This window comes from Bos taurus, chromosome 11 (assembly GCF_002263795.3).
Source record: "Bos taurus isolate L1 Dominette 01449 registration number 42190680 breed Hereford chromosome 11, ARS-UCD2.0, whole genome shotgun sequence".
Lineage (NCBI taxonomy): Eukaryota > Metazoa > Chordata > Mammalia > Artiodactyla > Bovidae > Bos > Bos taurus.
The window spans coordinates 96478984-96502464 of NC_037338.1; the positions used below are offsets into that span (position 1 = coordinate 96478984).

The 23481-nt window shown below is 39.7% G+C and overlaps 1 protein-coding gene across 13 annotated transcripts in view; it reads right to left on the bottom strand.

Annotated features, from left to right (window-relative positions):
* Positions 1–23481, bottom strand: part of MAPKAP1 (MAPK associated protein 1) — a 232872-nt gene that overhangs the window by 195300 nt on the left and 14091 nt on the right. For 5 of the 13 annotated variants that reach the window (XM_005213146.5, XM_005213140.5, XM_024998824.2 and 2 more), the window contains 3 exons: positions 15712–15781; positions 8468–8795; positions 5986–6075 (listed from right to left, as the gene is read on the bottom strand). The exons of 1 other annotated variant lie outside the window; for it this stretch is intronic. In XM_005213146.5, the coding sequence (XP_005213203.1) occupies positions 5986–6075; positions 8468–8726 (349 nt within the window). In that variant the 5' untranslated portion in view covers positions 8727–8795; positions 15712–15781. The remainder of the gene's footprint in view (positions 1–5985; positions 6076–8467; positions 8796–15711; positions 15782–23481) is intronic. 7 more of the 13 variants (XM_024998825.2, XM_059891327.1, XM_010810348.4 and 4 more) reach the window with 3 other exon arrangements.

Consider the following 23481-nt stretch of genomic DNA (forward strand, 5'->3'; position numbering starts at 1 on the left):
GAGTCGGACACGACTGAGTGACTTCACTTTCACTTTTCACTTTCATGCATTGGAGGAGGAAATGGCAACCCACTCCAGTGTTCTTGTCTGGAGAGTCCCAGGGACGGTGGGGCCTGGTGGGCTGCCGTCTATGGGGTCGCACAGAGTCGGACACGATTGAAGCAACTTAGCAGCAGCAGCAGCAGCAGCAGCAGCACTCCTTATCCCCCTGAGCTAGGTAATATTTTTCTCTGTGCCACTTATCCCATTCTGACATCCGACATACTGTGTCTGTTAACTCTTTCTCCCCCACAAGCTCCATCGGAGGAGAGATTTTGCCTCCTGTTTACTGCTGTACCTTTCAGGCCTATAACAGTGCATAACTGTTCAGTTGCTCAGTCATGTCCAACTCTTTGCGATCCCATGGACTGCAGCACGCCAGGCCTCCCTGTCCATCACCAACTCCCAGAGTCTATTCAAATTCACGTCCATTGAGTTGGTGATGCCATTCAACCATCTCATCCTCTGTCGTCCCCTTCTCCTCCTGCCTTCAATCCTTCCCACAATCAGTTCAGTTCAGTTCAGTTGCTCAGTCGTGTCCGACTCTTTGCAACCCCATGAACTGCAGCACGCCAGGCTTCCCTGTCCATAATCAACTCCCGGAGTTTACCCAAACTCATGTCCATTGAGTCAGTTATGCCATCTAACCATCTCATCCTTTGTCGTCCCCTTCTCCTCCTGCCCTCAATCTTTCCCAACATCAGGGTCTTTTCAAATCAGTCAGCTCTTCGCATCAGGTGGCCAAAGTACTGGAGTTTCAGCTTTAACATCAGTCCTTCCAATGAACACCCAGGACTGATTTCCTTTAGGATGGACTGGTTGGATCTCCTTGCAGTCCAAGGGACTCTCAAGAGTCTTCTCCAACACCACAATTCAACAGCATCAATTCTTCAGCGCTCAGCTTTCTTTATACTCCAACTCTCACATCCATACATGACTACTGGAAAAGCCTTGACTAGACGGACCTTTGTTGACAAAGTAATGTCTCTGCTTTTTAATATGCTATTTAGAAAGTGAAGTAGCTCAGTCGTGTCTGACTCTTTGCGACCCCATGGACTGTAGCCTACCAGGCTCTTCCCTCCATGGGATTCTCCAGGCAAGAGTACTGGAGTGGGTTGCCATAACTTTCCTTCCAAGGAGTAAGCGTCTTTTAATTTCATGGCTGCAATCACCATCTGCAGTGATATTGGAGCCCAGAAAAATAAAGTCAGCCACTGTTTCTCCATCTATTTGCCATGAAGTGAGGGGATCGGATGCCATGATCTTAGTTTTCTAAATGTTGAGCTTTAATCCAACTTTTTCACTCTTCTCTTTCACTTCCATCAAGAGACTTTTTAGTTCTTCTTCACTTTCTGCCATAAGGGTGGTGTCATCTGCATATCTGAGATTATTGACATTTCTCCCAACAATGTTGATTCCAGCTTGTGCTTCCTCCAGCCCAGCATTTCTCATGATGTACTCTGCATATAAGTTAAATAAGCAGGGTGACAATATACAGCCTTGACGTACTCCTTTTCCTATTTGGAACCAATCTGTTGTTCCATGTCCACTTCTGACTGGACCTGCATACAGGTCCAGTATGCTTCCTGACCTGCATACAGATTTCTCAGGAGGCAGGTCAGGTGGTCTGATATTCCCATCTCTTTAAGAATTTTCCACAGTTTGTGGTGATCCACACAGTTAAAGGCTTTGGCATAGTCAATAAAGCAGATGTTTTTCTGGAACTTTCTTGCCTTTTTGATGATCCAGCAGATGTTGGCAATTTGATCTCTGGTTCCTCTGGTTTTTCTAAATTCAGCTTGAACACCTGGCTGTTCACAGTTCACGTACTGTTGAAGCCTGGCTTGGACACTTTTGAGCATTACTTTGCTAGCGTGTGAGATGAGTGCAATTGTGTAATAATTTGAGCATTCTTTGGCATTGCCTTTCTTTGGACTGGAATGAAAACTGACCTTTTCCAGTCCTGTGGCCACTGCTGAGTTTTCCAAATTTGCTGGCATATTGAATGCAGCACTTTCACAGCATCATCTTTTAGGATTTGAAATAGCTCAACTGGAATTCCATCACTTGTACTAGCTTTGTTTGTAGTGATGCTTCCTAAGGCCCACTAGACCTCACATTCCAGGATGTCTGGCTCTAGGTGAGTGATCATGCCATTGTGATTATCTGGATCATGAAGATCTTTTTTGTATAGTTCTTCTGAGTATTCTTGCCACCTTTTCTTAATATCTTCTGCATCTGTTAGGTCCATACCATTTCTGTTCTTTATTGTGCCCATCCTTTCATGAAATGTTCCCTTGGTATCTCTAATTTTCTTGAAGAGATCTCTAGTCTGTCCCATTCTATTGTTTTTCTCTATTTCTTCCTGTGTACTGTAGGAGCTAAATAAATACTTGTTGAATGAATAACTCTGGATCAAACAAGCAGACAAAGTAGTTGTGGGGAAAGGGAGCAGAACAGGAGGAGGAAGGAGAGATCAGATGAGCACAAAAAAAGCATAAGACTGGGAAACGTCCCAGAGCCCTTCCTCCTGGTTCTAAGCCATTCATAAGGCACAGCTATACTTCCTGAATTACTCGATCTCACGTCGCTCTTCAACTTTAACTTCACTTTCTTTTCGTTATTGGCCACTGGAAGGTGTTTGTTTTTTTTTTAATATAGAAGCTTTGGCAACTTTCCTGAACCCTACCTGCAGCTGACAGAGAGAGAAGGAAAGGTGCAAGGGAACATCAAAGGCCCTTCAATACCCAAAGTGCCCGGAGCAGCTCCTTTCTGCCTGCAGTATGGGAGAGAAGGGGACAGAGTAGACAGACTACAGTCTCCGCAGTCAGAATGCCCAGGTTACAAGTTACTTACCACTTGTATAGAAATATTAACAAGTATAGAAATAAGTAACAAGTATAGAAATATTAACAACTAATTTGTTCTACCTGCATGAAGTCAACTTAGTGGGTGGCATATAATCCAGTGGTGCTCAGAGCTGGTTACCCATTAGATTCACCCAGTGAGCTTCTGAAAAATACAGATTTGTGGACCCCAATCTCTATCTACTAAATCAGGAATTCCACAGACAGGGCCCAGAAATGCATACAGATGTCATGATAACACTTTTGGATGCATTTCTGACTTTTATAGCCACTGCACCTGGGAACTGTTGCTATATAACAGAAGTCATATAAAGAAAACCAGGAATATTCATAAGTAACTGATATAAAGTACATTATTATTTTAAGCTATTATTTAACCTGACATGTAGCCTTGAATTCCACTAGACTTCAAACTTTTTGAGGACGGGAATCATGTATTCCCCAAAGCACCGAGTGGTGAATTACTATGCACACAGAAGCTGTGGAAGAAATACTTGTTAAATGACTCAATGCATAAGAATATTAACTAATTTTGTAAGTAATATAAAACACCATTTTAAAACAATAAAATTAAAAATACTAGTCCTTGATTTGACATTATTCCTGACAACACTGTCTTCCAATGACATTGGCCTCAAATTTATCCACGCAGTTTTAGTTACAGAAACACTAAAAGGATCTTACAATAAGGTATTACGTTTATCACATGGTCTTGTGGCACACGCGTCAGTATGTTTATGAAGAACTTCGAGGTACGGACCAGATGGCTTCTAGGATCCTTTCCAACTCCTGTGGAAAGGCTGCATTTAGGCAGTATCTTAAAGAATGGACCGGACGCAGACAGAATAATTATGGGAAAAGAACACTGCAGGGGAGATCATCACATTCACAATGATGATTCTTCTAGTGGGGAATGAGGTAAAACAAAGATAAGGAAAAGCAGATGAAAGGATTTTGAACAAAATGTAATTAGCATAAAAAGAGTGAGCAAATGCATGATAACTTAGCCAAAATTCCCAATTAAAATAAAAATGATTTGGTCACAGCATTCCTTGCCAAAAGAGTATGAGTTTGAGAGATGTGTGAAAACAGAATGGCTGCTCCGTTTGCCAGGGAGATGTTTAGTGGACTGAGGACTCCACTTTTCTAACCATTTCAGGATACCTGGGTGTAAGTCTGTGGTAACGATGGAACCCAGCTTAACAGAAAATTCAAAGGCGTTCCTCTGTACATTGATGAGGAATAACCACCAGGCAGGCTACTGGTCTGGTCAGAATCAAGGTCAACATTTCAAAGCATGGGCAGGCACTTTAAAGAGCCTTTCCAGAATTAAGATCTCAGGGTCAATTATTGAAATCTCTGAGACAGAAATAAGAAAGAAACTAAGGGAGAGAGAAATGGACAGTGTGGTTAAAATGAAAGCAAACAGGGGACTGTTTATTTGCCTCCAGCACATTCTGTGAAGCACTGAACAAAAGGTAGAGAGGATTTGACTTTAAGGAGTGGGTGATGGATGTATTAAAATTTATTAGATGTATCTCTAATTATTAGATTATTAAATGCATCAAAGTTTAGGTTGAAGAAGTTATTTCTCACATTATGAAAGGTGTCAATGCTGTTATTTGAGATGCTCTACTCCTCTATTAATTTATTTTTTAATGACTGTTATAAGATATGGAAGTAAAGATGGCAAAGCAAAGGGTAACTGGAGAGCTGGGCTTATAAACTGGCTCTGAACTCATTAAGAAGCAATAAATAGGAAAAACACTTAAGATACACAAAAATTTTGCAGAAAGTAGAAAAGATAAATGATAGAAAGATTTCCCAGTTTGTGCTAAATACAACAGAGAGAAGTATTAACTAGATCAACAGAAAAGGCCACTCTGGAGAGATTTTAAAAATATCAAGGGCAAAACTAAAATGACATTCAAGGAGAATTACAGGAAGTCACAGAAGTGAGATATAAGGAGAAAGAAGTAGATGAGATTTCTGGTTCTACACAGTCATCACTTACAAGCAATCATGAAGAAAATAATACCCAATGAACACTCCTGGGTTTACAATCATAGTAGGAGAAAGCAATAACCACTTTATGTGATGTGGTTTAGCAGAAAGAGACTGGGCTTGAGATAGACAGTGCTAGATACAAAACATGACTCTACTGCACCACCACTTCCTAGCCTTGTAAATTCTGCAAGTTGTCCCTGTGACCTTCTTTTTCACTTGTTAACAACGGCAATGAAACTTACACCTTATAGAAGCATTCACTGGAAGTAATGCACATAAGGTACTTACCACAGCACTAGGTAGGTGCTGCTATTACTGTGATAATCATGAATATTATTAGCTTCATAAATATTGTGTAGCAAAGGAGTCAGTCAACAAAAATTGACTGGTCACATATTATACGCCAGGGTAGTAACACGAGGTATGAAGAAGATTAAAAGATAGACTGCGGACACTTATTTGAAAGGAGAGAAAAAAGAGAACAGTCAAGGAAACATGATAAAACATTAGAAAATATTTTAATAGCATTCAATTTTATAATTTTTTAAAAAGTCTTCTCTTCTTGAAGTTTTGAAAATACATCAATGGTCAGCTTTTTAATATACATACCACACGAACACATTCTGGAAATGCTGATACCAGCAACATAATGGTTTGTAAGCTAAAGGAAAAGAATCAGCATATAAGCAAAAAAGGTTGTTACTGGGGTCACTAATGCAAGGGAAAGTCTAGGTTAGAATTGCCAGGAGGAATCTATAATCTCAAGGCCCATCCAAACCACAGGTACACCTTGGCTCTAAGAATAAGGTACCAGCACAACAGTTTCTACAAAATGTGCCCTGCACTCATGAATTCCTGTCCCCCAGAACGAAGACTAGCCAAAAAGACAAGACCTAAAGAACACACAGCTTTGGAGGGCCAAGGCACGCAAGTGAAAGAGTTCAAAGCTCAAAACACAAGAGGTAGCAGCCTACGGTATTTAAAAGGATGAATTAAAAATAAAAGCTCTTACATAATAATATAAACTAAAGATATAAATCTCAAATTAACAATTAAAATTATTTTGATTTACCTGATTGCTTAGAATTTCTTTCTTTCCACTGAATATTTTTGCATTTGATCTGGTTTTGTCTCTCTTTTCGGAGTCGTTCTAATCTTTGAGCTTGAAAAGAAATATTATAACTATAAGTTTGTCAATGAAAGTTTACTATAAACAAAGACATAATTAACTACCTTTATATGAATAAAGATGTTTTATATTGCATATGTAGGGAAAAAGTCATAAAATTTTAAAGGTGGCACCCCTGAAAAGCAAATACCAACAAAAACATGAAAATATTCTTGATTTATAATTGAAATTAGAGGATATAAAACATTAATAGAGATCATAAAGATAGTATTAACATGGAAGAGAATAATAAAATGTGAAAACTTCTGTGATTAATATGACATTTCATTATATAAATCATTAATAACGGTCTTAAAGGAATTTTAATGCACAAATGAACTGAAGTGAATATTACATTACAGGAATAAAATTACTGTTATGAATTACTCTACCCGTTTCAAAAATTAAAGATAAATGAACTCAGACTAGACTATTAAAGTTTTAAATATAAAATCCTTTATCTAAAAATCATGAAAATTATAAAATGTCAAAGCTATATAAATTAGCATAGCTTTTCTTCAGTGGGCTGAAACAGTTTATAGGTAGTAAAATAAATGATTTGTATCTTTGTAACATTAGTCAAATCTTAAAAAGAATAATTTTTCTTATACAAAATTTTAAGATATGCTGAAAGGATTAAAAAGTAAATTCCTTGGTCACTTGAATACCCCACAATCTTAATTAATTATTAGCATCTAAGTGCTAGCTTAAGAAATTCCAACAACAAAAACAAAAGCATCACCTAAAATTAGGCATTTGTGATTACACTACGATAGGCTGCTCAACCTTCAAAAGTCAGTTAACTGGATCTTTTGAAGAAATACTGTCCAGCATACAATACTGTCCAGCACGTGGAGACTACAATGGAAAAGAAAGTCACAGCTTATGCCACCTCTTCAAATTAGGTTCCTCTTGCTCATCTTCAACTTCCTATCCTGGCCCAATGCTAATAAAAATAAATAAATAAAATAAAGTTTTCTTTCAACCACTTTCAAGGTAGAAGTCTTACCTGCCTGCCTTAGCATTGTGGCAGTGAAACACGGAAACTCATCTTGCTGAAATTAAACTATGCTGGCAAAAACATTCTGACAGTGTCACTCGATCGAACCCAATTCCACAGAAGCAAAATACATTCAACTGCAATTAATAAATCTGAAGGGCACAGCCAAAGTATTATAATCATAAAGCTCTCAATTTAGCAGCATTCTCCTACTAAATACATTCAGCCTGTCATAAAAGATATCTCAATAACTTGCAAGGAAGTCAGTTTCAACTAGAGAACTGCGAATCAATGGTTCAAAATTATATTCAAACCTTCACTCGAATCCTGTTTTGTTTAAAGTTCCTTTGGATACTGGGAAATGCTATTAATTATTTTCATCACAAGAGCAAATTATTCTTTGTATTGACAGATCTCACAGAACGCTGAATTCTGAACCAAAACCTTAACATGCTTTGTAGTGTAAACTGTATCCTGTTCTACCAGCAGTACTCCCTCACATCATCTTAGATATGGACTATGAAAATAAACACGCAAATATTTTCAGGGTTCTACTATATATCCTACATTACTTTTCCTGGAAGTTAGCAGGTTACTGCCACTGATTAGATTATATTTTCTGATTATCTAAATTTAAAAATTATCTCATAGAATACCATCATATTAAAACAACTACATTATATAGTCTAAATAGTTGATCTATGTGAAGGACTTCATCACATACTCCTTGAAATGCTCCCCAAAAACATAAGCTGGAAAAGGGGAATGAATTTTTAAAAGCTAATGACTAAATATACATATGCTAAAACTGAGCATTTTCAGGCCACGAATACCAAAGGGTAGAGAGATCAACTAAATAATGTATCAAAAACAGGGGCACCTTTTCTCATCTCACCTCCCAAGTAGGAATTCCGACTAAAAGCAGCCTTAACAGTCGGCTGTCTCCCTCCAATCCGCCACCCAGTACGATTCCTCCAAGGGCGAGAACGTCTCAGGCAGCAGCACTCCGTCTGGCCAGCTCTCCATATCATGTAACCTGAACCCTGCCTACTGGTGACAGTGTTGCTCTGGTAAGGTTCCTCAAGACAGTCCACTTCCCTGTCTACATGGTGACTTTTTAGAACAGAATCTCCAACATTCCTCTCATAGTCAACTTTTTCACCTACTCCTCCTCTGTCTGCTTCCTTCTAACAGCGTCATTCCAGAGACTCTCACCATTCAGTCGCAGAGATGGAGATATGCCTTAGACTATTGGTGTAATACACTCATGTTCCTATCAATACAGAGTAACTTTTCCCATTAAACCTATTCCAACATTATGAATTACTATATAAGACTGTTTACTGATTTAAAGCTCAGAAGACAGGACTAAAAGGCAATGTTTACCTGTATTTGAGCGTCTTCTAATACCAAAGTCCCAACTTGAGGTAATATCGACCGACTGGGCGTACACATAGCCCTGAGTCTCACCATTGCTTCCCTGAATTTCTGACCCACTGTCTCCAGGCATTGAAGGAGGATGAATCTTCTCTAGGTCAACATCATGATCAATGAGAACCATCTCACACATTCCTGTGTCATCACTGGTCACATGTGACTGTCGAATATGAGCTAGAATGATAGTTGGATTGTCCAAGAAGGCCATCCTTTCTGTGGGCCAATTTCCTTAAAAGGCTATTTTCTCCTCTTCATATTGTTTCACGGGCTCAACTACCTAGAAACATGATGCACACAGCAACATTTAAGAATAAGGCAGAGAATGACTGAATCATTTTTCAAACAAATTCAATGTGGTAAAAATGCTACCTTGAAAATCAACATTTATCCCTGTAGCTAGGAGCTTAAAAGGATTAAGTCTAAGCTGAAAGGAAATCCTTATAAGCACTAGGGGCTACTGCTCTAGTCAATGAGATCTCCATGGTATCAGAGAAGATGGCTTGCTCTTTTACGAAACAAATAACAGTAACTCCTTAGTCAGCCCACTCAAAGCACATAACTACTGTTAAAACAATAAATTTTCCTTTCTTTCTCCCTTCATTCCCATGTAGTCTTCTCATTACTTTATAAGGTCATGGGGGAACAAGCTGTGTTTTCCTCAAATGATGTGCTAAAGTATGAAACTGTATTTCTTCGGTTTATATTCCCCTCTCCTGTCATAGTTGCGAAATGTCTGAAAGGGCGCAGACATGCTTTCTGAGTTACCAGGAATTTTACAAAAACGTACCATCAAACTAATTTTGTTCAGTACATACATTTTCCTTCCTTCTGATTCAAGATAGTATTGTGCTTTTAAAATAAAACTTATTAATCAAACTTGTCTGCTACCAGATTAATTTCTTATTTTAGAAACCTAATTATAAGAACTGCTTCCTGAATCCTGTTAAAACTGTAATGATGTTTATTCTGGGAACAAAACGGTACCTCCTCAGTTAAACGGAAACACTCAGCAAGGAAGACATTACAGGATAGTAGTTAGGAACCTAAGGGCTTACGGCAGAACTGGGTTCAGATCCTGGCCCTATCGCTTGTTAGCCACGTGAGCCTGGTCAAAGTAACTTTAACCTCACTGAGCCTGTTTTCTCTCATTTATAAAATGGAGATGATGTGGGGATGAAAGGATATACAGAAGATTATGTGGGTAAAATGCTTAAAAGAATAACTGGTACATAACTAAAAATTAGCTGCTCTTAATAATGATGATGATAAAAATATCATTACCAATTTCAATGTTCAATTCTTGTTGAACATGAACTAAAATATGTCAACAATTTATCCTTTTCTCGTAAGCACACAGCAGGTAAAATAAGTGTGTCTCCTTTGTAACAGGACTCTGCAGGTCATTGGAGTCCTTTAAACCTTTCTGCTCCTCTAAACCAGTTAGGAAGTGCAAGGAATGTGAAAGCCAGACTGAATATGTTCTGGGAACAGTCCTGGCAGATATATATTCTTAGAAGGACCTAGAACACCATGATTTTGTCATTTGTTTCTTCTAGAAATGGAACATGGGAAATATAGTTAATAAATTACTTCAGCTGACTGAAATTTTAACATTTTCTATCTGGCAACATATCATTCTATTAACATCACTTGGTGGATCTTAAAGACACTGAGAGGAAGTTTAACTAAGGAGCATCTCTAATCAAGTGAAATACATTCATCTTCATTTTTTCCCTTAAATATGCACTAAGTACTTATTTTACACAGAAGCTAATGGGAAATGCAAAGATAAGGTAAGGCTGAGTCAAAAAGTTTATACTCTAATATAGACCTAGTATATCTCCTAATATGTAAATATTACTCCTAATAGTAAATCTCCTAAGAATCATGGGATTCTTCTAAGTGTCAAATTTCTGAGACACTTAGTCTCAGAAACATTAATGTCAGCCCACGACTTTAAGTGTAATAATCAGAAAAAATTACAGAAATAAAGGGGAGCATTTAAGTTTCACTTGTAAAAATAAGAACTTCTTATGTAACAACAAAGAGAGGTATATAACCATAGAATCAGTTATGACAATATTTGTTAATAGAACCACAGAATCACAGATCAAGAACACTTCATCTTTGTAGCAATCATGGTAAGCATCTTCCCCATGAAAGTAAGGCAACAAGGCACCAGCACAGGGGCAGGTGTTTTTAACTTCATATTGACTAGTTCGCCCCCGTAAAAACAAAGGGCTTCAGTGAGAAGCCACACATTTAATGGGTATTCTGACACCAAAAGGGCTTCCCAGGTGGCCCAGTGGTAAAGAATCCTCCTGCTGATGCATGAGTCACAGGAGACGTAGGTTCAACCCCTGGGTTGAGAAGATCCCCCAGAGTAGGAAATGGCAACCTATTCCAGTATTCTTGCCTAGAGCCTGGAGGCCCACAGTCCATGGGGTCACAAAGAGTCAGACACGACTGAGCATGCATGCATGTACTGGCAAAAAGCCCAAGCACAAAGCAGCAAAAGTACACTGGAGTATCTTCAATAGGACCTTTTTCAGGAAGATGAATCTGTTCCATCACCTCTTTTGGAGAAGAGTTGTGGGCAAACACTTCTGAAGGCACATACCAACTCCCTAACTATCCTAACAGAACAGAGGCCCCCAAAACACCGTAACATGAGCAGATATCTTCTCTATTAGTATACACTATGACTTTCTACAATGCGGAATCTATATGTATCATTCAACAAATATTTATTCAGTTCCAGTTCTGACAGGGAACTCTGACAGGACTATCCCGAAAAGCATGCTTTCCACCACCTATGACATGTACTTGAGGATTTAGACTGAAAGTTCCACAAGGTCAGGGGCCATAAAACCATATCCTTTCTGGCAACAAAGCAGTTTACACACAGCAGGAATTCAATAAATGTTGCTGCCTGACTTTCAAGGACTACATAATTTTGTTTCAGAGATAAATTATATATGAGCATGTCATGTGTATGATTATAAAGAAAGAACTGCTTAAAAAAAATTAATACAGGCATGAGAACGTCTCTACAATGTACCTTCAAAACTGTCACCTTGGGATACTATCAAATTATTCCAAAAATACTTTCCAGAACCAAAAGAATATGTTTTAAATCATTTGAAGAGTGGCAAATTATCATTTGAAGGTCGATTTGAATTCTAAGACAAAGGTATTCCAGAAAAGCAAGTTCTTTTCTTGGATCAGTTGTGCAGAGATCAAAGATCTTTAAAACCAAATGTTGGGACTTCCTGGTGGTACAATGGACAGGAATCGCCTGCCAACACAGGGGACACAGGTTCAATCCCTGGTCTGGGAAGATGCCACATGCTGTGGGACAACTAAGCCTGTGTACTAGAGCCCACAAGTGATGCCTACTGAAGCTTTAGGGCCCATGAGCACAATTACTAAAGCCCACGCACCCTAGAACCCCTCCATGGCAACCGCTAAACCCACATGCTGCAACAGCTGCTACTGAAGCCCGTGCGCCTAGAGCCCACGCTCCGCAACGAGAAGGCACTGCAACAAGAAGCTCGTGCACTGCAATCAAGAGCAGCCTCTGGATTCGCTGCAACTAGAGAAAAGCAGTGAAGATCCAGTACAGCCAAAAATAAAAAGTAAATTAATTTTAAAAAAAATGTTGGCAGGAGTTCAGAGAAATGGGCACTTGCATGTACTATCAGAAGGAATGAAAATTGAGGTTTTTAAAGGGGTAGTTTGGTAGCATCTATATGGCAGAAAGTGAAGAGGAACTAAAAAGCCTCTTGATGAAAGTGAAAGTGGAGAGTGAAAAAGTTGGCTTAAAGCTCAACATTCAGAAAACGAAGATCATGGCATCTGGTCCCATCATTTCATGGGAAATAGATGGAGAAACAGTGGAAACAGTGTCAGACTTTATTTTGGGGGGCTCCAAAATCACTGCAGATGGTGACTGCAGCCATGAAATTAAAAGACGCTTACTCCTTGGAAGAAAAGTTATGACCAACCTAGATAGCATATTGAAAAGCAGAGACATTACTTTGCCAACAAAGGTCCGTCTAGTCAAGGCTATGGTTTTTCCAGTGGTCATGTATGGATGTGAGAGTTGGACTGTGAAGAAAGCTGAGCGCTGAAGAATTGATGCTTTTGAACTGTGGTGTTGGAGAAGACTCTTGAGAGTCCCCTGGACTGCAACCAGTCCATTCTGAAGGAGATCAGCCCTGGGTTTTCTTTGGAAGGAATGATGCTAAAGCTGAAACTCCAGTACTTTAGCCACCTCATGCGAAGAGTTGACTCATTGGAAAAGACTCTGATGCTGGGAGGGATTGGGGGCAGGAGGAGAAGGGGACGACAGAGGATGAGATGGCTGGATGGCATCACTGACTCGTTGGACGTGAGTCTGAGTGAACTCCAGGAGTTGGTGATGGACAGGGAGGCCGGGCGTGCTGCAATTCATGAGGTCGCAAAGAGTCAGACATGACTGAGCGACTGAACTGAACTGAAAAGCGTAGTCTGGTAGTATCTATCAAAGTGTAAAACAGGAGTACGCTTTGGACAACACCACTTCTAGGTTTTGCTCTAAGGAAGCAACTGCAAAAATATTTATCTCAGGACTGTAATACTGAAAATCTGAAAGTAACCTAAACATCCTTTAACAGTGTATATGCCATGACACATACATACAACAGAATACTACACAGTAATTTAAAACACATGGCAGAGAATAGATGAACAAAATGTGGTACATACATACAATGGACAGTTACTCAGCCTTAAATATTCTAAGACATGTTAAAACACAGGGGAATTCTGAGGAAGTTATGCTACATGAAATAACCTAATCACCACATGAAATAACCTAATCACCAAAGAACTAAGAATCAAAACTGAAAAATCAGAACCGAGAATCAAATCCAAGAGCTTGGGATTTAAACCACCCTGTAGCCTCTCAAAACAAAGAGGAACAAAAACTACAACAGCTACAATAAACGTGATTTTTAAAAATCCTGTTGTTGAGTTCAGGGCCTGAGAGAAATTTCTCTCATGGGTCCTCATGAAAGATGTAAGACAGTAAATGTGTTATGCAGTAGACTAGACCCTTAGCCTTCCCTCCAGTAATGCAACCATGATTTGTATGGAGCACACGTAATGACCGTTTGAAACTAAAAATCATAACATTTTACACACAAAATGAACTCCAGAGATCATCTACTTGTTGACCTGAAACCACAGAGAAGGGTTCTACTTTAAATCCCCAGTTAGGTGTGAGTATTTTTTAGAAAATCCCCAGAAATTCAAGCAACCTCAGCTATAAAATCCACAAATAAAATATTCTGTCTCTTTAAATAGCCCCAGCAGAAGCAAATGAGTCCCCCTTATACTTCTTCACTGCCTAAGGACCTGAGATAGCAATGTGACTTAAAATGCTCACATCCAGCCAACGGTTGAAGGGAAATTCCTGTTCCTGAACTTTCAAAACACTGCACATTCACTTCCCTCTACCAGACAGACTTCACAACCCCCTCACCTGCAATCTGTGAAAACTTGTCTGAATGAGCAACAGCCTGAGGCTTCTCGAAGGTCTGCAAACTCCCAATCAAAAATTACTGCTGCCCCATCAATGTGTCATATAAATGTTGGCATGTTAATTGTGTATTTATAAGATTGTTAATGGTTAGTTAATTTACCTCCCACACTATTATTGTACTTGAAATGATTTAACGTCTGCTGAGGGAGTTAACAACATGTAACAGCAGATGCGAGATTTTTTTTTTAACCTTTCCACACTGTACCCCGACTTCATGCTATTACCATCAGGCAAGCTGAATCTAATTCCTACACAAGATTCCTTAGGAATGGTATAGAGGCACTCACATATATTTTCCACAACCAGAAATGATCACAAGTTAGAAAAACAAAAGGCTTTTTATTAGGTACAAAGTTTTCCTTTTATAAAAACTGACAGACCCTGCTTTTTACTAAGATTTCAAAATTCTTTCATCTTGTTAAAGTTCAGAATTCATAAGTCCTGAAATTCTAAAATAAGTGAAATGACCATTAAAACAAATGTACTTTATTGATTTTATATCTTTTTCCAACTCTCTCCGATTTAAATCTAAATTAAATCTTCACTTACTTTTTTTTAGAAGAACAAAGTTGAGCCTTTCCCCTCCTCAGGAGATTAAAATCTTCCCCATGTGAATATGCCTAATTTAATTAAACAGTAAACAGTGAGACCTGACAACTGGAGAGTTTAATTTTTCCCTTCACATTTTTATATCTACACTTTGACTAAAAGTACTTACTAAATTACAACAACAGAAAAGAAATGCTTGTATCTTCTTCTGAGTAATATGGTATTCATTCACTAAACATCATGGGAACTAGGCACTGGGACTCATACAAAAAATCATATGAACACTGACCTGCACCCTCCAGAGGCTTGCAAGCTTCCGCACATGAGCCATGTTGTGCACACACGTAACAGTAACATAAGGCAATATGCTAACCAGCAAATAAGACACCAAGACAGTATGTTTTCCAAGAGACAAGAAGGTTACAGAAGGCTTCAGGAAGGATGAAGGTGGGATTTAAGGCTTTTATTAGGCAAAAACATAAGGAGAACAGTAATAGATGACAATTACTGAGCTTCTCACTCTCACCTGTACTTTTCAAGTAATCACACAGTTCATCCTTACTACCACCCAGGAGGTAAGTATTAATATTATCCTCATTTCATAGATTATAAAAAAAATTAAGGCGTAAAGGCATTAAGCAACTTGCCCAAGGTCACAGAGTAGATTTTTGAGTCTTTTCAGCTCCTTCTGTCAATGGGCTCACTTATCATTTGCTTTGACCAACAGAATGTAGTTAATGGGGGATTTCTGAATCTCGGTCTTAGGAGACTCTGCAGTTTCCACTGCAGCCTTCTTTGGACCATGTGAATCACAAGAAGAGGTTCAGGATAAAAGACCAAATGCAGAGAGGCTCAGCTGTCAGTCATCCCAGCTACTCTGATACTACCCCCACCATGAGTGCCTGAGGTCATGTGGGAACAGTGAGACCCTCACCAACCTACCAGGACACCAGGTCTCCTCTCCTATCAAGTATCTCCTGTGGACGAAGGGACCCTGACCCTGGATTTTCCTTTCCTTGTACCACTAACATCCACCTGAAATGTCTCTGAACCTTACCATCTGCCAAGATCCAGGTAAAAGGAGCCTGGTACAGTACTGTGCCTCTCAAACTTGTCCACGGATACACCTGAAGGGCAGAGGAGAGTAACCATAAATCAAGGTAAGAGAGAACCTAGAGGGAGCCACCTAAAGCAACATGCTGTAAGAAATTTATTTTTAAAGTTCATTCATATTTTCCATTCTAGCCTATAATATACTGCACCTGTATGTCTTCAGAGAAAAAAATATTTTACCTTTGAATGTAATCACTAAAACAGATAGCCCTGGAAGACGTGCCATGCTTACTTTATAGCTTCTAGGACCAACTGGCACATATTGAGATTCTCAACATCTCATTTTGAACACAGACTCTGGTGTCAGAAATATCTGATTGTCTGAAGATAAAATGGTCCTTTATCAACGGGTAATTCAAGATCTAAATTTTGCTCAAAATGTTTCCTATGACAAGTATGAAGAACAACCGTAATTAATAATAACACCAATCTATACATGAAGTTCTAAGCACAAGTTAGACAAAAATTTCTATTATAATAAAGCTATTATAAAACAATCAGTATTTTCAAAGAGTTTTTGAAATCTGTTTATTAGTTATTTGAAATTATTGTTATTAGCAATAGCTGTGAAACTTCAGACAACCTACCCACCCACCACCTCCAAAACTCCAAAGCTGCCAACGTTTCTGGCTGTTACAAGGAATCTGCTAGTTTGGTGCAATGTAGCCCTCAATTATTTTTCCAATGAGTGTTGTCTCTCTGAGATAAGAGACTGGATTGACACTTGTGATAATAAACAAACAATTTTAGGTTTTATTCCAGATTTAAGAAAAAAAAGATTCCAGGTAAAAATTATTTACAATTTTACCAAAAGAAATGAATAATGCCAAAGAAACTAGACTGCTTCTCAATACAAAATTACCAATATAAGAACTGAAACCATAAGTAACATTCAACCACTACCAAATATTCCTTCATTGATGTCATTCATTCAACAAATATTTATTAAGCACTTACTATATGCCAGGCATCAGAAATACAACGTTGAGCAAAAACTTTGAAAAGACTTGACCACTGCTTTCGTGGAGCTGAAATTGCACCTGGCAGTCACAATTTTAAGATGGCTCCAGAAATTCTTCTCTTGATATCTAGGCCTTTGTGTTATTCGCTCCCCTTGAGTCTGAGTGGAACCTGACTTGCTTCCAGCCAACAAAGTACCACATAGGTGATGGAAGAGTCATTCCCTTGAGTACTTTCTGTTAGCTAAGACTTCACACTAAGCAACTGAGGACAGAGATTTGAATTTGGAGATTTCCCTGCCAGCACTGAAAAAGCAAACAGCCACGTTATGGAAATAGGCAAGGCAAGAATCTGAGAGCAGCCTCTAGGGGCTGAGAGTGCTCGCAGCCAAGGGTAACAAGGAAATGAGGACCTTATGCTGGAATTCACTGACAAGTTAATTTCATCCCTTTGAGATTCTCAGCAGAAACCCCAGCTGAGGGAACTCCCTGGTGATCCACAGGTTAGGACTCCATGATTCTACTGCTGAGAACTCAGGTTCAATCCCTCATCAGGGAACTGAAATCTCACAACTGCCTGGTATGGCCAAAAAAAAGGAAAAGGAAAAATGAGGAAACCCAGCTGAAGCCATGACTCCTGACACACTGAGAGACAATAAATTTGTGTTGTTTTAAGCTGCTAAGTTTGTGGTAATTTGTTATGCAACAATAGAAATGAAAATATATAGGGCAGGAAAACATCCTAAACCCCTTTACCTTCACATACAGCATTTAAGGCTCTTTACAACCCAGTTTCATTCATCTGCCCTTTCTTCCTAGCATGCAACTCCCAGGACTATTCTGAACACAGTCCTGCCTTCAGTAATGATACTTCCTTTGTGTGAGATGTGCCCTTATCTTCCCATACAAACTTTCTTCTAAGTCCAACTCAAATATTTAATCTTGTATGAACCCTTCTCCAATCTCCAGGGTCCAAACTGTTTTGAAAACACTTTATTTCTACCTTCAATACAGTTAGCTATGTGAATATCATGTTTAAGGAAGTCTCTGATTCAATTCTAGATTCAGAAATGTGGTTACTCTATTAAGGTATAAATCTCTCTCCCTCAATCACTTGTAGTTACTGAAGATAGAAATCCCTGGACTCTCACCAACTGTAATGCAGTGGTTCTAATGTGGTGGTTCTCAACTGGAAGGCAATTTTGCTCCTCAGAGCAAAGATCTACGGACATTTCTGGTTGTCACACTGGGGGTGGGTGCTATTAGCATCTAGTAGGTAGATGCCAAGTATGCTGCTAAACATCACACAATGCCCAGGACAGTACCCTCAACAAAGTATTATACCTCCGCAAATGTCAATATTAATAATGCTGACGTTGAGAAGGTTTACATTGACATGTTGTTTGAAGCCACTAAATCTGTAGTAATCCCTAACCCCCTCAGAATGGTTTCAGTAATACCAAGACTAATACATATACTAATACTATACTAATATATATATACAACTTTGCTACTAAAATCTATGCTCACACCTTTGAAGGTACAGAAAGAAGTACAACTCCTAGTTTCTGGTTTCTGAAATTTTATCCTACCCCAAGGAGGACCAAAGCTTGAATTACTCCAAGAAAGATAAGTTGCTTTCCTCCAAACTTATAACTTGATCTGAAGACTGCCTATACTTCACCTGCCCTCCTCCTATTCATTCTTCTAAATCCAGCTCAACGGTCAGTTCTCCAAGGAAACCTCCCTAAAGAATCCCACAGACCAGGCAGGCTCCTCCCACATGGTCCCACTGCACTACACTTCGTCACTACTTCTACCAAATAATTAACCCAGCACACTACCTGTTAGTTGGAGGTGCTGTTCGTTGAATTTATTCATTCAACATTTACTGAATGCCTCCTGAGTGTCAGGCATGTTCTAGATGCAGAGTACAGCAGAAACCAAAGCAGACAAAGTCCTGCCCTCATGGAGTTCACATTCTAATGAAGGTGAGAAACAAAATAGAGAATTAAATTACACAATAAGTGAGAAATGCTACAGAGAAAAGATGCACAGAGAGCCAGGGCATCCCACGTGGATGGAGCCACGGTTGCAACCGTAAATAAAGTAGCCAAGGAATGCTTCACAGAGAAGGTGACATTTGAGTTAACCCCTGAAGGAGATAAGAGAACAAGCCATGTGGATTTCTGAGGGAAGCGTGCTGCCAAGCAGGGTGAGTATGTCTGGCATTGTTGAAGAAGGATCAACTAGTCCAGCAAGGGAGCAAGTAGGAGAAGATAAAGTCTGAAGAGTTGGGCAAACTAAGTAGAGCCTTGCAGGCAATTCTACGAACTCTGCTCTTAATGCAGTTAAAATGGAGAATCACCAGAGGACTGTGAGCAGTGATACGATCTAGCTCACAGTCTAAACGTATCTCTCTGGCTACTATATTAAGGAATAATGAATGAATGCATGAACAAATGAACCAATCACATTTTTAAAAAAAATAATAATCTGTTGGGGCTTCCCTTGTGGTCCAGTGGTTAAGAATCCACCTTGCAATGCAAGGGACACTGGTTCGATCCCCCGCCCAAGGAGATCCCACATGCCATGGAGCAACCAAGCCCGTGTGCCACAACCACTGCGGCAGCTACTGAAGCCCTCGTGCTTAGAGCCTGTGCTCTGCAGCAGGAGAAGCCACCACAATGAAACGCCCTGCATCCTGCAACGAAGGGTAGCCTCTGCTTACGACTAGAGAAAGCCCGAGTGTAGCAACAAAGACCCACCACCGCCAATAAATTAAAAAATAATCATAACCTGTTTACATGTTGGTTTTCTCTTCTAAACTCTCAGCTCCTTATGCACACTGACTGTCTTATTCATCACTGCGCTGCCAGTTTCTAGTAGAAAGTGGCTGGCACCCAGTAAGGGCTCAGTGTGGAATAAACAAACAAATCTTTCTTGTTCCCAAAGGGTTGCACCATGATTTAAAAAAAAAAAAAAAGGGCCCCTTATCCATGGTGCTGGTTCAGTAGATAGGTCTCCTGCTACAGTCTAGGATTTATTTTCCTTTTATTGTCTCCTCAATATCTGCAGTTTGCTTAACCAAGTAGAATTCAATCGTTATGTTTCCACTTACCTGGCTCTCAGGTTAACCACATCATCAATTGAGGGAAGCAACATAGTTTATTGTAAGCATTACTCAGGAAACCTGAATTCCAATTCCCTAATTACCAGGGACCTAATTACATGGCCTTGGACAAGTTATTTCTTTAAAACTCTTTAAGCCAGTTTCACACATTAGTCTATTATTTTCATCTGTTCAGTGGGGAGGCTGAACTGTAAAAACGGCCTTTTCAGCTCTCAAATTCTATCCAGTTACAAAGTAGAGGAGGAGGGTGTAACTGGGAGTTTACCTAAAGTTCAAGGAAAATGTTTTGTATGCTTTCGCTTTGTGCTGTTTTCCCTCACTGCATATCTTCCGTATATCGCTGTGCCATGGTTCAGACTCTAAGGATAGAGGTACAAGGAATTCCTTTTTCGACAAAGATTTTAATAGCATCAATGCTTTGGCAGCAAACCCTCTCAAAGGTACACCAAACTGACTAATTTGAGTAAGCACTATCTTTTTTAAAAAATGTTACTATGTATGGAAACTGGTTCCTAGAACTATAAGAGTTCATGTTAGTAAACACATCTGGAATTCCAGGTTACTGCCTGCCCAAGGACTAGTTATGGATTGACTTCAAGTGAGTTAGGCATCTCTGCCTCTCTTTCCTCACCAGTGAAATGTCCATAATCTATGTTCTATTCATCCACCTCATAGGGATACTAACAGGTACTTACTCTATTCAAATCCAAAATGCAAAATTATTGACTTTTCCTGTTTCAGCCACATTTGTCTGGAGGGAAAATAAGCTGTCAACTACTAAATTCATTTACTCAACTCCTAATAAACGAGGGACAGCATAAAATATACTAGCAGATATCCCCAAACTATTTTTCTGTGACTTTGAAGGGTGCTTTGTACTTTCATCTGAATGGTAAACTTCAATAAATGGTAACTGTTACTACTGTAGGAGATCAAACCAGTCAATTCTAAAGGAAATCAACCCTGAACATTCATTGGAAGGACTGATGCTGAAGCTGAAGCTCCAACAGTTCGGTCACCTGATGCAAAGAGTTGACTCCTTAGAAAAGACCCTGATGCTGGGAAACACTGAAGGCAGGAGAAGAAGGAAACGACAGAGGATGAGATGGTTGGATGGCATCACTGACTCAATGGACATGAGTTTGGGCAAGATCCGTGAGCTGGTGAAGCACAGGGAGACCTGATAAGCTGCAGTCCATGGGTTCGCAAAAAGTTGGACACAACTGAGAGACTGAACCACAACAATTACTGCTATTAATAAAACTGTACTAATTTGGCCAGGTATTTTTTATATCCTTTTAGATTACCTTTTAAAAAATACAAAAAAAAACCCCACCATCCCCAGAAGGATCAAGCTCGAGGACAAGAGCGGCAGGCCTGGCTTCACTATTACACAGCTAAGGTGCAAGGGTTTCACAAGATATAGTTTAAGTAAAGCAATTCTCTGGACTCTAGAAGGCTGCTTATTTAGCAAGCACATATATCACTGTCAAAACTACTAGAGGTGGATTCCATTACTATTTGTTTTCAACATCAGTAAACTGCAGGCACAGACTTGCCCAAGGTCCCATAACTAGTGTGAGGAGAGTCAAGATAAAACCTAGGTCGCCTGGCTTCACAATCCTCGCTCTGAATAGCTACTGTATGCTGCCCTGAATTTCCAGTTTAAGTCCATTTCATCACACTCCTAATCCTCTTCCCTCACTCATCTATATATGGGTCAAATTTACCTGTTCACTCAAGAAATTCAGCAAGAGTGAACACCTACTACATGCTGGGAAATTAGGAGCATAAAGTAGTAAGGCATAGTCCCTATCCCCAAGAGGCTTATAGTCAAGCAAGGGAGAAAAGTATGTAAATGGTCACAATAAAGGATGAGAGTAATACTAGAGGATTCTATATAACAAAGTATCACGGAAACACAAAGGAACAATATCTAAATGAAACTGGATACTCAAATAGGCTTCATAGAAATGACTAAGATCACGATAACAGAAGTGATGACTTCCAATTTAGTCACCTTAAGAATAGGCGTGAGAGGGAGCTGGCAATTAAATAGTCTATCATGCTGGCTTCTTGATCAAAACTCTTCAAAATAAAATATGCTCTGGATCTGCCCTATGAACTGCAGATGAACATCAGGCCATGCACAGCATCATTGACTCGGTGGACATGAGTTTGAGCAAACTCCAGGAGATAGTGAAGGACAGGAAGCCTGGTGTGCTGCAGTCCATAGGGTCGCAAAGACTCAACACCACTTAGTCACTGAACAACAATGCACAGGCCATGGCAGAAGCAGGGAGAGGATAACTAATCTTTGGAGTCGTGGGAATGGAGGGAACGCGCGAAGTTGAGAAAAGGTACATGTAAGAGACTAACAGCATCAGACTAGACTGCCTGGGTTCAAATGTGGACTCAGCCACTGTGGGACCTAGGGAAATTAACAATGTCTGTGCCTTCACTTCCTCATCTACCAACGGGAACAATTTTGGTGCCTATCTCATAGGATTGTTGTGAGGACTAAAAGAAACATTGACGGCAGGAGGAAAAGGGGATGACAGAGGATGAGATGGTTGGATGGCATCACTGACTCAATGGACATGGGTTTGGGTGAACTCCAGGAGTTGGTGATGGACAGGGAGGCCTGGCATGCTGCGGTTCGTGGGGTCACAAAGAGTCGGACACGACTGAGCAACTGAACTGAACTGAACTGAACGTGTGTATAGCAGCACCTGGCCCATGGGAAGTACTATACAAATGTTTACTATTATCATTGCTATTATTCCCTGGTCTAAACTGAATCCTCAAAGATGACAAGTTGAACGGCTGGAAGAAAGGTCAAAGAGACAAGGCACTAAAATAACAAACAGAACTTGTAGTTAGCAATGAGAACTACATGGAGTTCAAAGTTGCTGATTAGATTAGCATTTCAGAGAGACTGCTCAGGCAGCTGCATAGAAGATTAACCTGATGGACAAGACACAAGATTAGTTATGAAGCTGTGACTAAAGCTCAGGGAAGAGATGATGAAATCCAAAGTAAGGCAGTGAAAAACGGGCCTATGAATTTAAGAAGTAGTTAAAAATATACATTTAGGAGATAAAATTGGTAGAACTTGGTGACTGAGAGGATATGCAGGGTTAAGGAGAAGGGGAAAGTTTACAGCTTGCATGATAGCACCAACAAATCAAACTGTGAATTCAAAAGTAGGAAGAGCTTAACAGGGAGAAGGGAAACGAGAAACTAAGTTTCAGACACAATTAGCTTGAGATGTCTAGGGATTACCCAGAGATCCATCAGGATGCAAACCTGAGAGCCCAGGAGAAAAGTCTGAGCAAGTCTGGGACAACATATAATGATGCACAAAGGACAGACAAACCTGAAGCCTAGGAGAAAGATCCGAGCAAATCTGGCAGACACGCTTCCCTGGGAGCCAGAGAGTAAAGAATCTGCCTGCAATGCAGGTGGCCTGGGTTCAATCCCCGGGTCAGGAAGATCCCCTGGAGGAGGAAATGGCAACCCACTTCAGTGTACTTACCTGGAGAATCCCATGAACAGAGGAGCCTGGCAGACTCCAGTCCGTGGGGTCGCAGAGAGTCAGACATAACTGAGCGACTAACAT